The 15,332-nt window shown below is 36.5% G+C and overlaps 2 protein-coding genes across 2 annotated transcripts; both read left to right on the forward strand.

Moving 5' to 3' along the window:
- Positions 1 to 1,185: 1,185 nt before the first annotated feature.
- On the forward strand, positions 1,186 to 6,443 carry TPI (triosephosphate isomerase). Its single transcript, XM_059602065.2, has 9 exons — positions 1,186 to 1,307; positions 1,664 to 1,739; positions 2,249 to 2,372; positions 2,782 to 2,866; positions 3,023 to 3,155; positions 3,996 to 4,090; positions 5,478 to 5,556; positions 6,050 to 6,132; positions 6,219 to 6,443. Exons 1-9 carry the CDS (start codon positions 1,269 to 1,271, stop codon positions 6,267 to 6,269), a joined length of 765 nt encoding a protein of 254 aa, XP_059458048.2. The 5' UTR covers positions 1,186 to 1,268; the 3' UTR covers positions 6,270 to 6,443.
- Positions 6,444 to 11,172: 4,729 nt separating this feature from the next.
- LOC132186363 (receptor-like cytoplasmic kinase 176) lies at positions 11,173 to 14,326 on the forward strand. Its single transcript, XM_059600296.2, has 6 exons — positions 11,173 to 11,482; positions 12,263 to 12,588; positions 12,808 to 12,943; positions 13,073 to 13,215; positions 13,321 to 13,444; positions 13,684 to 14,326. Exons 1-6 carry the CDS (start codon positions 11,431 to 11,433, stop codon positions 14,082 to 14,084), a joined length of 1,182 nt encoding a protein of 393 aa, XP_059456279.2. The 5' UTR covers positions 11,173 to 11,430; the 3' UTR covers positions 14,085 to 14,326.
- Positions 14,327 to 15,332: the final 1,006 nt, after the last annotated feature.

A 15,332-nucleotide genomic window follows, 5' to 3' on the forward strand; every position in this document is an offset into this window, starting at 1 on the left:
GTCACAACTAGACTCACACTAGTTGCATTCTTATCTCTCTCTCCCCCCCCCCCCCCCCCCCCCATTCGGTTCCCACATTTCCTATATGTAGTAGGAGGGATCCTCCCCCTCCCTGTCCCCCTCGGTTTGATTTTCAATTGTCGTAGTTACACAAAAGAAAAATGACCAAGCCCCAACATACAATGATTTCCTTAACTCAATGATTTTGGATACATTTAACATATAGGTAAAACAATTGCACGTGCATGGCACGTGATGAGGTATCTTCCTAATATAACATCCAATTGGGACAGCAGGGGAGACATTACAACCCTTTTGTAATTACGTAAGATACATTGTAAAAATCATTTGTTATCATGAATATCCTCCTAATTGATTTCCTACAAACACAATTTCATTGCAATATAATGACTCTAGATCAATTGATTTCAATATAATCTTTCTCGAAGTGTCAATCAAGACTTCTTATCGCCGGTGTAGCCTGTAGGTATGCCCAACAACAACCTTTTTTTTTTTTTTGTCAGCTACAAAAATTCCATTTTTAGCTATCTTTTTCTTGGTTGGTGGGCCAAAAAAAGTATTGGACTAGATAATTTATTTGGTTTATTTCTAGTTTTTTATTAATTGTAAGAGAATGTAATCTACACAATATGGTGGGCTTGTTTGTTAAAACTTCTTAATTGTAACATAAATATAAAAATAATTTGTAAGTATTTTGTGTTTTAAGTTTTTAATTATTTTTACTTTTTACTTTTTATTTTTTATTTACTAAAAGGCCAAAAATTGTCCAAGGAGTTACCAGCGAGCCCGGTGTTTTCTTACTGGGTCTTGTTGCGCACGATGTCGTTTAGAAATAGACATGACCGCATGAGTGGCCCATAAAGAGGGTAAGATTAGGTGGGTTAGCCTTTACAATTACACCAATCCGATAATCACCACCCGCTTTTGTGACGCAAAAACCTGTGGCTTGGAACCACAAAAACCCGTGAGCCCAAAGACAACAACCAATTAATTAATTTCATTACCTAACAAAAAAAAGGGAAATTCACTCCTATTGACCAAACTACCCATCTGCATGATGTTCCACGGTAGCCAATAGATGCCAGGTGCTCGGAGCATATTCCACGTATGAGGATGTAACGGTAGTTTCACTTGTTCTGAGATCCACATATATTTTGTTCCCAATAGCAACCATAAAAATACACATAAGTATCCTCGCTCACCAAAACCAGAAGCTCACTCTCTGCGAATTGCGATCGTTGTAAAAGATGGCCAGGAAGTTCTTCGTCGGCGGAAACTGGAAATGCGTGAGTCTCATCTTCAATTTTGATTATCTGCTCTGTTTGGTTGCCGAGAAAGTGAAGTTGAAGGCTCATTTTGCCGCTTAGTTCACTAGAAAAACAAGTTGCGATTTATTCACTTTCTCGGCAACCAAACAGGTCGATTGTTTTGGATCCGCTGCTCGATCTTATTTTTCTCTTCGCTAGTAGTGATCGATTCCGTTGGTCTAGTAATTTTGTTATTGTTTTTTATCGATCGCACAAAATTCGGTGTTGTATTGCATATTTGTCTAATTCCCTGTTAGAAATCACGCACACACTGACTCAGAGTTTTTGATTGTACGAATACCTGATTTTCTGGATTGAATTGAATGTGAATGCAGAATGGAACCACTGAGGAGGTGAAGAAGATAGTGTCCACGCTTAACGAAGCCCAAGTGCCTTCACAAGATGTTGTGGGTAAGTGAAACGAAAGTTGGATATTGATATATGTTGCGTTAACCCGGGAATGGTATTTAAAAGAGAAAGAGGCTGTATTACAAGTTTCAGTTCACTCTCAGAATTGTTTTTGTTATATACTTGATATGCATTATGTTGTTCTTCTTGCATATGTTCGAGGTTTTAGCGGCTATATGCAGGATTTAGAATAATTTTTGCACACTTTGTTTTGTTATTATTATTGTATTTATCTTCGAGTAAATCTCACTGTTGTTCCATGGAAAAGCTAACCTTGTAAGATTTCAAGAGTTCACACATCCACGTTAGTTTTATCTCAAAGTTGCTGCCATGCCACCTTTTGTTTTCTAGAAATCAATTCAGCTATTTTAATTCACATTTTCGTATAATATTTTTTTAATGAGTGTTTTTTTTGATTGCATGGGCAAATAATTTCCTCATTATTACTTCCAATTTTACAAGGAAACTAACCGCGTTTCTTTTATTGCATCAAAAACTTGTTCTTCTTGCAGAGGTTGTGGTAAGTCCTCCATTTGTTTTTCTTCCATTGGTAAAGAGTTTGTTGAGGCATGATTTCCATGTTGCGGCACAAAATTGTTGGGTCAAAAAAGGAGGCTCGTATACTGGGGAGGTTAGGTATGTTTTGATCTAGAAATACTTATTTACTTCTCGTTGCTGTCCTTGAATTGTATTTTTTAAGCGTCTTTACCTTGTTATGCAATTTGTGGTGTTGGATTCTTTAATGAAACATGTATCTATTTTAGGTTTTTGATCAAATGTTTAATGAAATATATTTCTGGAAGGAATCTAGACTTTTTGCCCTGGGTTGTTACTTAAATTTATGTAAATGGTATTGTGTAATTTGAGCAGTGGAGTGATTCTCAGTATCCTCTTCAATTTAGCTTGTGGCTCAGTTGCTGGTTCTTGTGATTCCATAGTTTCTTTGATGGTTCATCTTTGGTTATGGTTTTTTCATTATTGAGACAAAGTCTTGCGTATTTCTTTGTTGGAAGATATTTAAAGTTGATTTATTATCTCTGTGCAGTGCAGAGATGCTTGTCAATTTGGGCATTCCATGGGTTATTCTTGGTCATTCTGAGAGAAGGCTTATCTTAAACGAGTCAAATGAAGTAAGCTAGTTTTCAAAGACACCTAACTTCTTAAGTTTTGCTCATGGCGCTTGATTTATCATTTGACTACTGTTTCATGAGTGCTCATCATTTTTTAAATCAATTAAGGTGCCTATTTTGAGTAATAATTTCCTTTCTCTATGCTTTTTATTTCAGTTTGTTGGAGATAAGGTTGCATATGCACTTGAAAAAGGTTTGAAGGTGATTGCTTGTGTTGGAGAGACTCTTGAGCAGCGAGAATCTGGATCAACTGTGGATGTTGTTGCTGCACAAACTAAAGCAATTGCTGGTAAATAGTTCACTGCTACTTATGTGTCTTACCCTTGACATAAGAGGCTTTTTATTTAATATTCTAAGTTGGTTGGACTTCTTCTTTTTTTGTTTGACTTCCCCCTCAAGTTTCTAACATAACTGGTCTTTGGAATATCAGTTATAAAATGCAGTGGATATTCTGGAATTAAGAGAATGTGGCCTTTTGGAGGCACTCTTCGCATATCTTGATTGCTTTAGTCTTATTGTTGTCAGAACAAGTTTACTATTGTTTTGTGTAATTTTATATTTCATACTTCAGGTATTCTTTTGGGTTCAATATTTTCTTTCTCTACTCTCTCCTTCAGTGGTTTATATCTGAAGCAAAATTCGTCACAAGTACATATATTTAGTAACCATGTTTTATTAGTTTTTTCATTGTTGTCTCTTTGATGAATAATCGCACCTTACTTTCTTTTTAAAGATCCTTGGATTCGAAATAATAGATACAGTAATGAGTGCACAATCTTTTTTTCTGGGAACTTTAAGGAGAACCTGCTGTTTCAGGAGAGAATATTGGACAAGAAAAAGAATTAAGGGAGTTTTCAAATCTATTAACCAGTGAATTTTCCTTAGCCTGGTTCCATGTTTTATCATGTATCTTTTGTATGGACCTTCAACAGAACACTTGTAATGTATGATGATGGACGTGCTACTGTTTACTTTAACCTTGCGCTTGATTGCTAGTTCAGAACTTTCTATGTTCATTGAAAGCTCTGGTGTCCAAAGTTTATTTGCTAAGTGCTAACAATGTTAATCATGCTTAAAGGATTGCATTGATTTTTTGTGATGATTGCCTCTGGTGTGATTTTTTTTGCAGAACGAGTTTCGAACTGGGCCCATGTTGTTTTGGCCTATGAGCCTGTGTGGGCCATTGGTACTGGGAAGGTTGCTTCTCCAGCTCAGGCTCAGGAAGTAAGGCATTTGTCTTTTGTTTTCACTAAACTCGTTTCTTGTCTCTTAGCCTCACATTTAACTCAGAGGTGTTTCTATAGTATGCTAATAGTGAAGTTCAAGTTTTTGACAGTAGAATATATTAGAAAAAGGTACTGCTTGTTTTCAAAATTTGCCTGTGTCTGAAACATAATAAATGTGACTTCGTTTCCTTTTTCACTGTGGACTGTATAGCAGTTACTGCAAAAAAAAAAAAAAAGGATTCTACAGCAAAAACCAACAAAATACTGATCTGCGTTTGGAAAATTTTCCATCTATTCAATATGTGCAATTTCTTTTAAGTGAATAGATCCAGCTATACCCTGTTTTTCTCAGTTCTTTTTTTTTTTTTTTTTTTTTTTTTTTTTTTTATAATTATTATCATTATTATTATTATTTTTTTTTTTATAATTTTTTATTTTTTGTCTTGTAGGCGGATTTGTCAAAGGCATAATAAAGTAGTAGGGATGAATCCTATAGAGACCGAGTCTTTTGGTTTGCTGGCTTGTAATTGTGTAGCAAATTTGAATGTAATAATATACTGGTAGAGGAGTTGGAGAAAGAGGAGTATTTCAGTTTGGTTGGGTTTAGAATTATCATGATTATCAACATCATCATCATCATGATTATTGTTATTAGTATTATCGATATTGTTATTATTATTTTTTAAGCTTCTGCCAATAACCCCTAAATGTTCCTATTGAAGTTTAAGCCTGTCTTGACCAATAAATGCTTTTGCCTTACTAAATGTAGGGATAACTAGAAGTTTTGAGTGACATTTTAATAATTTGATGATATCGTATAAAGTAGTAAGGAGTATTAGAAATTCAATTAGCTAGTTAGTTTTTTTAAAATGTCTTTCTTTTCCTCTTTCCTAAACTAAGATTTTTGCAAAGCTAGATTATGGTTTTATGGTTAGAATGATGAATCAAATTTTTGTGTGTTAGAGAGAGTGAGAGTGAGAGAGGTGCTTGCACCTTTCTGTAAAGTAAAAATTGTTTTAATGCTAGAATATGGTTTCATTGTGAGAATAACTTGTAGTCAGACTTATTTTAGAGAGAGAGGAGCTTGCATCTGAAACATGTATATGGAGTTTGCTTTTGTAAATTTTGACAATCGAATACAATGTTAATCTGGAACACCATAATTGTTACCCAGTTATATGCTAGCATAATGCCCTCAAATGTTCAGTCCCTTATAACCCTCAAATGTATACAACTCTTATGGGGTCTTCCATGTCTATAATAATTCCTTGTCATATTGCTGTGCTAATTTTTAGTAAAGCTGTAGTACAGGTCTTGTTGCATCAAGTTGCCTTGTTTTCTAAATTATTTAGTTTTTTGACGCAAGGTTTTTAACTATATGACAGGTACATTTTGAATTGAGGAAATGGCTTCATGCAAACACCAGTCCTGAAGTTGCTGCAACAACCCGGATTATTTATGGAGGTCTCTTAATTTCTTCTGTCCCTCATCCTACTCTTGTCTTTGTCCTTCTGCCATCCAGGCATTATCCCAATTTTGAAGTTTTGCCAAATGAAGCAATAGATGCCCTTTGTTCTCATACCTCGCAATAGAACAATGCCAACAATTTAGTCTGACAATCGCTGGATAAGAGGGTGGCTACGAGTAGTGGATTATATGGTTGCCTCCTAGCATGTTGAATAAGTCATTCTGGTGCCTTTGGGTTTAGGTGAGACCGACTCTAGGAAGTTGTCGTGTGAGTCTGCACCTTTGCCAACAATGCCATAAAGTTAGGTTTTTGAATGTTCTACTCATTCTTGGCTGGAAAATGCAGTGTGTTTGCACTTGTTTGGGTTCCTCTTTCATGGGATGAATGGTGATTGCAGAGTAAAAATGGAATAATGTCAAAAGTTGTTTAATATTTACTCTTTCCAGTTTGCTTTGCTGTTTCATTACCTTAATTGCATACCTGTTGCAGGTTCTGTGAATGGTGCAAACTGCAAAGAATTGGCAGCTCAGCCAGATGTTGATGGCTTTTTGGTTGGGGGAGCTTCTCTAAAGGTATTAACGTTGCTGCTTATTTATTCTTTTAGAACTGTCTTTTCTCGTGCCCTTATTTTCGGCTGACCACTTCACACACTCTTCAGCTGGAGTTCATCGACATTATCAAGTCTGCTGAGATTAAGAAAAGTGCCTAAGCTTGCACCGGGTATGAGTAGGTGAGACTCTCAAGCTCTCATATGGGGACCTATTGAATCCGTGCAATACAAATTAAGAATAACTTTTTTGAGATAGTAAGTTCCGTTTTGTGTTCAAATAAGCATCTCAGACTGGCTTTTGTGTATGAATAAAGATGACCAAGTATTAACTTCTTTATGCCTCTAACAAATCTTTTTTATTACATCCAGTAACTTCATTCCCTACATGCTTTTGTGTGTTTTGGGGTGCATGCTTGTGTCTGAATCTCTGTGGAAATGATTGATATTTGCCCCCCTTCCCATAGAGCATAAGGACTACAGTTATAAACTTCATATATATCTTTTGGAGTGAAGGTAAGGCCGCCCAACTTCTTCAAAGCTGGGCCAGAAGGAAAGATAAATTTTGCCATCCGTGTACAAATGGCTCCACATATTATGAATAACTTCTTTACAGACAAGGTTAATTAGGTAAAGTAGAGTTTCCTCCTTGCTGTGGATTATGTAATGTCATTATTAGTTGTTTAGAGTTATTATAATATCTGGTCGTTATTGCGACACCACCGGTATGGACTTTTGAGAGTCAAGTGCCTATTAACTTCTAGGTGGCCTTAAATTTAAACCCCACGGGTTGCGGTCATTGCAAGCAGGGTATGGTTGGTAAAGTTGCATTATTGGAACCTGTGTGAACTGTTAACTATTTTAAGAGTAATGTTACTCTCACACATGCTACATTTTTTTTTTTTGTAACGCATGCCACATTAATTCGTGTAAAATGGGTTTAAATGATAGATTATTTTAATTTTCTCCGACCAAAGTAAAAATTGTCTTCGTTGTGGTTTGAGAAACACCATATTTATAACTATATTTTATCAATTCATGGACAAAATCCTTATTCTCCCATTCTAGACACATTAGCCGCCCCTATCCCCTGCCCGGGTGAACGCCACCACTCCTTCCATCTAACTCCATCGTCAAACAGTAATCCTTGTTCTCTGCTGTTGTTCCAACATCGGTAAGCAGTCTCTACAACAAGAAGTCTATTCGAAGATAGAGAAGGGTGTGAAGATAAAGCTTGTAACTTTGTCACCTGTTAAACGTTGCAAATGGCCTCACGTGAAGAGGCTGAGGGTTTGAAGGCTGGCCTGGCATTTTTTTTTGTTGTAATTCTGGCATATCTTTGAAAGTTGCAAGAATCCACTATAGTTGAACAACGTATTTATATGACCCAAAAATTCAGTGCTAAAGAGTCTTCCCGAAATTAATGACGTCTGGTCTTGTCTGTTTACTCTCACTTCCACCATGGAAGCTTTACAAGGCCCCCTTTACTTCCTGCTCCCAAATTCGAACCAGATATCGAGAATTTCAAATGGAGGCTCATCCAGAAGGGCGTGCGCCCAACCCCCGAAATCACCCACAAAACATAAACCATCTTTTTGCATAAGTGTGCAATGAAATATTGTGACCCATTATTAGAGCATCTCCGACTCTTCATATGGCTCATAGTAGCTAAATATAACTATTATGAGCCATTTTATCCTTTCATCATATGTTTCAAAATATAAAGTTTTGAAAAATTTACTATAGAATATGAAAATTTATTGCAGCACATCTTAAGACTTCAATTTTTTTTTTCTCCCTCTTTCTCTCATTTTGAAAAAAAATAATATTTAAATAAAATAGAAAGTATAATAGAGAGTATGTTGGAGTGTGTATAAAAAAAGTAGTAAAATAAAAAGGAAAATGATAGGTTTTCTTCTGGTGTCTTCCTAACTGTGATGTAACTTTTAAAATTATCAATAAATTAAAAGTCAATAATGATAATCTCAAATTCAACGATAATTTTAAAAGTCACATCACAATTGGGAGAACACCAGAATGACACTAGAAGAACATCTAGCATTTTCCAAATAAAAATTACACTTTTTCACTAATTATTTTAACAAGTATTGCTAGAGATGCTCTTATAGTTGGGCTCGGTTATTGATGGTGGGTTGTGATTGAATTTTAGGATTGGAAGAATTATAAGCATTTTTCAAAAAAGATTTTACGGAGCCTTTGAAGATAATTTGGACCTCATGCAAGTGTTGGATGCTTAAAAGTAAGTAAACTATAAGATTTAATATTGACCGTTGAATAAACTACAACATACATACTGTTTTATTTTAATAACAACATGTAAACCAAATCCTTTGAAAAATGCAATAATTTTGAATTTTTGGAATTAATCAAGAATTTTGTTACGGTCTTACATGATTGACAGTATCAGTATTGGTCATTGAAGTACTTGAGAGTGTACGTGCGATATCGCGCGTGCGTGAGAATGGGAATGGGACTGCTTCCTCAATCCTCATGGCTGGACCAGCTTATGGTGTCCGTGTGCTAGCCGATTCAACTTGTACCAAAAGCAAATGTTGCGTTGAATTTAACATTTAACATTTAGCATTTTCCTTCCCTGAAAGGGTAGCTTAGAGCACAAGAATGACTGTTTTTAGGGTGTGGACGTAAGGAATGATCAATTTTGTCATCCTTCTAGAACTGGCTCCACATATTATAAACGACTTCTTCGCAAAGATGTTATTAGTTAGGTAATTAAGCGGTACCTTTATTTGCTGTGGATTACGTCAAGTCGTCGTGAGTTGTTCAAAGTATTGCCCGTTTTGTAAAATCTGGTCTTTAATTGTGATGCCAACCAATATGGACTAAGAGAACACAAGTGCTTAATTATCAACTTCTACCTGCCCTTTACTGTAGACCCATGGATCATGGGTCATTGCAAGCAGGCTATATGGTTGGCAAAATTTCACTGCTTCTGTTGTATTCTACCAACCTTAAAATTGTCTTCATTTTTGTTTGACATATGTGTCTGAGTTATCACTTGATCTGGGAAAGTTGGGTTTGTATTACTTCTGAATTAAAGCCTCTCTTTTTTGACATATATGCAAGGAAGGATTAATTGTGATCACCCATTACAGTCCGCCCTTAGCTTGTTGATCTTGGCTTATAGGAGTGACAATTTGTGTTTACGTGTTGTGTCAAAACGTGAGTAAAGAGGTCAACACTAACCTGACTCATTTAAACTCGCTAATTTCATGTTAGGTCTACGGGCCGTATAAAAAATTATCAATCCTAAATATCGTATGTCAAGCTCGAGACGTGTTGAAGCATAAAGTGACGGTCATTAGGTATAAGATTATTTTGGTCAATCTTAACTTGAATCAAACCTCTCTTACTTAATCAGTTAATTTTATATTAAATTCGTATCGGGTTCACACGGGAAAAAGTACTTAAGCATGACTTTACACCCAAATATCAATGTTGATCGAATACATTAATAATTGCTAGTGTGAAATGATTCTTTAGTTAAGGCCACATATTAAGAATTGTTGGCCATCTCAATCCTACTGTTGGTCGGACTTGCTTCTGAGTAGTTCATGCCTTGCGTCATGCCTTGCGTAATTAACGTATTTTCCGGGAGGTAAATAATGATTGCCCAACTACATTTACAGGATAACTTGCCGCACGGGGTAGTCGTCAACGTTTGAAAAATACCAAATAACTTGGAAATTTGGGGAATGGCATTATCTCATATATTGACTGTCATGGTGAGTCATGAAGTTGAGAATCTGTGATGGCATGTGACGATCGATGAATTTGGTGAACGGTAAACCGCTTCACCGGAAGACACTAAATTATATAAATAACAAAGCAGGAGGCCAGCAGGAGCTTTGCGTGGATTCTATAGTCAAGGAAAAAGACTATTATGAGTTTGATCATTGTCTTATTAAGAATCTTTGCATGCTATTTCTATTAATTATAGACGATGATTTGTATTGAGACAGTTTTTTTTTTTTTTGGGTCGAAAGAATCGACATTTATTTTTAGAACATATGATTCAGAATCTTCTGTTCTAAAAACATATGTTAATTTAATAAATTGAAAATCGCCTTTGCCGAACAAGAAAAAATTATGGGGGCCGTGCGTGAAATCATGGATGTTGCAGGAGCACAGCTGCACAAAAGTCAGAGAGTACCAAACAAGATGGACTTTTTGTGAAAGAATCTTATAATCACGAACACCAAGACATTTTTCTGTTTTATTACTAAAGTCAACCTAAGTTTGGTTAGAGGAAGTTAGAAGGTGACGAGGATTTCTTGTATTTTTCCGACATATAACTCCAGCATTCCCATCTACATTACTATTGACTTCTTCAAGAATTTCGTTTGTTTAAATTAATTAACTCCGGCAATTACAGCCTCTATGGTCCCCCATTTGACGATGTTTATTCATATTTTGTTCTTCAAATTTCCTTGGAAATTAATATGTTACCACCTATGATTAATCAGCCATCATCAACACGGCTGATTACTGATAAAAAAGCTTATGCAAAGTTAATTTCAGACGACAGTCACGTGCATTCTTTCTCACACTTGCAGAGAAAGTAACCAAACAGTAGGCTATAGGTCAACTCCTTAACGTTTATCCGTCTGGAAGATATGACAAAAAGATCCGGGCAATCGGAGCAGAGTCCGGGAAAAAACAACTTTCCAAGAACACGAACACACGTACACGTACATAAGTCCCCACGGCACTACCTTTCGTGGGCTTTCCAGAGAAAGCATTCAATCTGGCGGTGGTAGTCAGCAAGTGACAGCTAATTTGCTGAGCGTCAAGGAAAAAGTCCTTGCTTTCACACTAGAATACCTGTTTTGTTTCTTTCACAGGATTAGCTGGTTTGACTTTCCAGATATGATCGTGTTGTTTATGATTTCTTATTTTGGTAATATAAAAAAGAAAAGAAGAAGAAGAAGATTTGATGACTTGTAAGGCAATCGATCCTTGTCGCTTCTACATATATATACTTCGCCGTAATATTTCTTGTTATTCTTTCAAATCATTTCTCGACTGGCGATTAAAATTATTTAATGCAAGTGAGAACTAGCTGAACTTCACTTTTGTTTTCACACCTGAAACACCCGCCATTATTACGGGGATTTTTCCTTTTTCTAAGCCTTTCCTACCGGGCTTGGCTGGCTCGCTGGATTGACTTCTGCTCCTTCCAAGTTGTTTACACTTGGGTTTCTCTATTTTCCAACTCTTAAGCAGTTGCTGCAGTGTCTTTCCAGTGGAGAGGAGAGAGATAGGATTTCAAGCTTTTGAATTCATGGGTTCGTGCTTCAGTGTTAGAATCAAAGCCGAGAGCCCTCCTCACAATGGTATGATTGCAGTTTCAGTATTCCACTTATCTTATATTCTTTCACCTTTTCCTGATGCGTCTTGTAGCTGTTCTTGGCCAAGAAATTGTTGGTTTTTTTTTTTTTTTTTTGAATTTGTTGTGATGGAATTGTATGCTTTGCGATTGGTGAAACATGCAATAGAACAGAGAATCTCTAGCCTGCTTTCTTTCTTTCTTTCGATTTCTTTTTGGGTGCTATTTTGGGTCCTGCATCTGGGTCTCTACATAGTTGGCTTGATTTAGACGAGGTTTCAATTTCCTGGAAACCAAATGAATGGTTGGCGGTGTGTGCTTGATCAGAGTTCTCTCTCTCTCAAATTAAAACAGTTTTCTTTTCATTTGAGGATTTTACAAAACCCCATTGATTTTGCTTTGCAGTTTTTTTTTTTCCTTTGGGTTGCCAAACAAGTTTAAGATAACAAAAAAATTTTGCTTTTTGAATCTATATACTTTCGTTGGATGGAAGTTTGAGAAAACTAAATCAGCTGTAGAAGTCTATACTTATTACTGATAACATTTCCATATAGATTTAGATTTATGAGTAATGCTATTTAGTAGACTACTATACGATTTTCGGGGTTCTATTGGCAATCAACATTGCTCCCTGCTCTGAACTGAGTTAATTTGAAGACAGAAATGCTCTTTTTCCCCCTACCTCTGTTACCATTTATAATTTGTGATTAAGTTTGTAAGAAGTGTGCTAATTTTTGTGTTCGAATTATAGATGAATTTACTAATTATATGGGATTGATGGGTGTAGGTGCGAATTCAACATATGGTAGAAAGGAAGGGATTGATTTGAGCTGTTTAAGCAGTAAGTTCTCACCTGTCTCAGTGCCTTCAACGCCTCGGACAGAGGGTGAGATCTTGCAGTCCTCCAATTTGAAAATCTTCTCCTATAATGAACTCAAAACAGCCACCAGGAACTTCCGTCCTGATAGTGTGGTGGGTGAAGGCGGTTTCGGTTGTGTCTTTAAAGGGTGGGTCGATGAGCATTCATTTGCGCCTGCCAAGCCTGGAACCGGCATGGTTATCGCCGCAAAGAGGCTTAATCAAGAAGGTTTCCAGGGTCACAAGGAATGGTTGGTGAGTTCTATTTCTACCCTTCTTTGGCTCCTTTGCATTTCTTGATATCTCTCTGAGATTCTGAGCCTTTTTGTTGAACCTTAAAGTTGTCCTTTTGAGTTGCATGTAATAGTTTATGATCTTTTTAAGGGATTGGATAACCTTCTTTTCAACATTACCAATAAGTTCAATCTTCAGGAGTTATGATTAATTAATTTTGTGGATCCTCTTGAACTGTAGGCAGAAATCAACTACCTGGGGGGGCTGGATCATCCTAATCTGGTGAAATTGATTGGTTACTGCTTAGAGGATGACCAACGACTTCTAGTGTATGAATTTATGCCTAAGGGCAGCTTGGACAATCATCTGTTTAGGAGTGAGTTCTTGATCTCCTTCTGCAGTATTTACTTATCAGCTTTTAATATACTTCACTGTCCCATTGTTTAAGACCTTAAACATCTCTGTTGGCATTGTGTAATCAAGAATCTTGATCATCTTGGAACAGGGGCTTCTTATGTTCAACCGCTTTCTTGGAACCACCGCATGAAGATTGCACTTGGTGCTGCTAAGGGTATAGCATTTCTTCACAGTGACGAAGTAAAAGTGATATATCGGGACATCAAAACGTCGAATATCCTGCTAGATAGCGTATGTTAAACATGTTTCAGTTGTTCTAATTTTAGGGATTCTGGAGGAGTTTAAGGCTGTTTAGTTGAACATGCTCTCTCACCCACTTCTCATATTAAATTGCAGAACTATAATGTAAAGCTCTCAGATTTTGGGTTGGCCAAGGATGGGCCTACAGGTGACAGAAGCCATGTCTCTACAAGGGTCATGGGTACCTATGGGTATGCTGCTCCTGAGTATATGGCTACAGGTACCTTAAAATTTTAAGCTTTGCTCATTTCTCCCAAGTTAAAAAACCTGAATTGTCTTGTTTCACCACTTGTTTCTTGAAACAAGAGAATGAACAGAATAACAATTACTTTTTCATCAAATTTCTGGCTTTTTAAGGAACTTAAGCATATGGGGATCTCAAGTGCAATTTGGGCTATCAAGTCCCAAGTTTCTCACAAGCTTTGTAACTGATACTTAGTTCATTCTATTATTGTGAAGGTCATTTAACGGCCAGAAGTGATGTCTACAGTTTTGGGGTTGTTCTCCTAGAGATGTTATCCGGCAAACGAGCCATGGACAACAACAGGCCACCAAGAGAACACAATTTAGTTAGTTGGCTTAAGCCTTACCTTACCAGCAAACGAAAAGTTCTCAAAGTTTTTGATTCTCGAATCGAAGGCCAGTACTCATTGAGTGCAGCCCTGAAAGCAGCCTACCTTGCAAGTCGATGCTTAGCAGTAGAACCCAAGTTGAGACCAAACATGAACGAGGTGGTAAGAATGTTGGAGCAGCTTCAGGACTCAGAAGACAATGGGGACTCTCCAAATTCAGGCAATGGAACTCGCATTGAAAAAGCTGCTTCTTATCCCGGCACACCTGCTTCTCACTTACATATATGAAGGGAGAATAAAAAAAGATTTGACGCAAGCTTTATTCATATTTATGCAATCTATGAAGAAGAAGAAGAATAAATGGATGGTTTACTGGATGAACGTTGTATCTTGTGCTCAGAGTATGCATTACCATTGTAGATTACTGTACAGTTCTGTTAATGGTTTCAGAAAATCCGTCTTTGAATCGTTTTCTTGTTGCGTCTGAAATATGATAAACATGAGAAAAGAAGCCTTTGCAGTTTGCAACATTTACATGATTGTTACACAATAGTGAATTTTATGAGCAAGAAACCAATTGGATAGAGTTTTCTGTGTGTGGTAAGTTACCATTTATTCTAAATTAATAAAGAGTAATTAAGTTACGATTAGTGTTTTTTTATATTCACTTACCAAATTTAGTCTCACCAAGTAAGAAACAAATGTAAAAATTTTACACCCATGTAAAATTATCATATCCAATTTGAGATTTAACTTTTGGGGTCTCCAATATTTTAAGGCCGAGTTGTTAATAATATATTCTTAATTATTTTATCAATTATAATTTGTCACCAACCGCTTATCGAGTATGAAAGAAAATGGTCGAAATTGGGTAGAGTTTCCAATATCAATGCCAAAAGGCCCAAAGCAATGGACCATGTACCCTAAATATTTTTCCAATTAAACGTGATTGTAACCATGTCAATTTATAAGGAATTGTAATAAAAGAAGCTGCATCTCAATATATATATATTAAAGTATTGTCTCTAGTAAAATTCCTTGAATCTCAATCATTTATTTGAAATTCTTACCAATACTCGTAAAAAAAATAAAACTTACTAATTATCAATTTTAACAATTCAATATAATTATCACATCAGCAATTACTATTTATCTGTACAACTATACAAGTGATAACTTTTGGAATCGGATCTTCTCTAATTCATTTTGGATTGGAGGGGATCAGTTCATGGTCAGAATCTCTTTAAAGAGATCCAACGACCACAAACATGCCACGTGTCCCACTTATTAAAAAATAATAAAATAATATAATAATAATTTTTTTTTTGATATGGTACTTGACTACCTCCAAGGGGCCACCGTTTGGCCTAAGAATGACTTCAGCCACCCCAAATCAGTCAGTCTGGGTTGGCTGAAGCCACCCCCATGGCCCTTGGGGGTGGTTCGGCCACCTCTCAAGGACCTTTTTTGTTTTTGGTTTGGGGTGGCTGGAGTCACCCCCATGGCTCTTGGGGGTGGTTCGGCATCCCCTCAAGG

Source organism: Corylus avellana, chromosome 6, assembly GCF_965113065.1.
Source record: "Corylus avellana chromosome 6, dhCorAvel1.hap1.2, whole genome shotgun sequence".
Lineage (NCBI taxonomy): Eukaryota > Viridiplantae > Streptophyta > Magnoliopsida > Fagales > Betulaceae > Corylus > Corylus avellana.

Coding starts and splice junctions, on each gene's coding strand:
- TPI (XM_059602065.2), top strand. CDS start 1,269: ATGGCCAGGAAGTTCTTCGTCGGCGGAAACTGGAAATGC. Junction 3,156..3,995: donor ACAAACTAAAGCAATTGCTG/GTAAATAGTTCA, acceptor TTTTTTTTGCAG/AACGAGTTTCGAACTGGGCC. Junction 6,133..6,218: donor TTGGGGGAGCTTCTCTAAAG/GTATTAACGTTG, acceptor CACACTCTTCAG/CTGGAGTTCATCGACATTAT.
- LOC132186363 (XM_059600296.2), top strand. CDS start 11,431: ATGGGTTCGTGCTTCAGTGTTAGAATCAAAGCCGAGAGCCCTCCTCAC. Junction 12,589..12,807: donor AGGGTCACAAGGAATGGTTG/GTGAGTTCTATT, acceptor CTTGAACTGTAG/GCAGAAATCAACTACCTGGG. Junction 13,216..13,320: donor CGAATATCCTGCTAGATAGC/GTATGTTAAACA, acceptor ATTAAATTGCAG/AACTATAATGTAAAGCTCTC.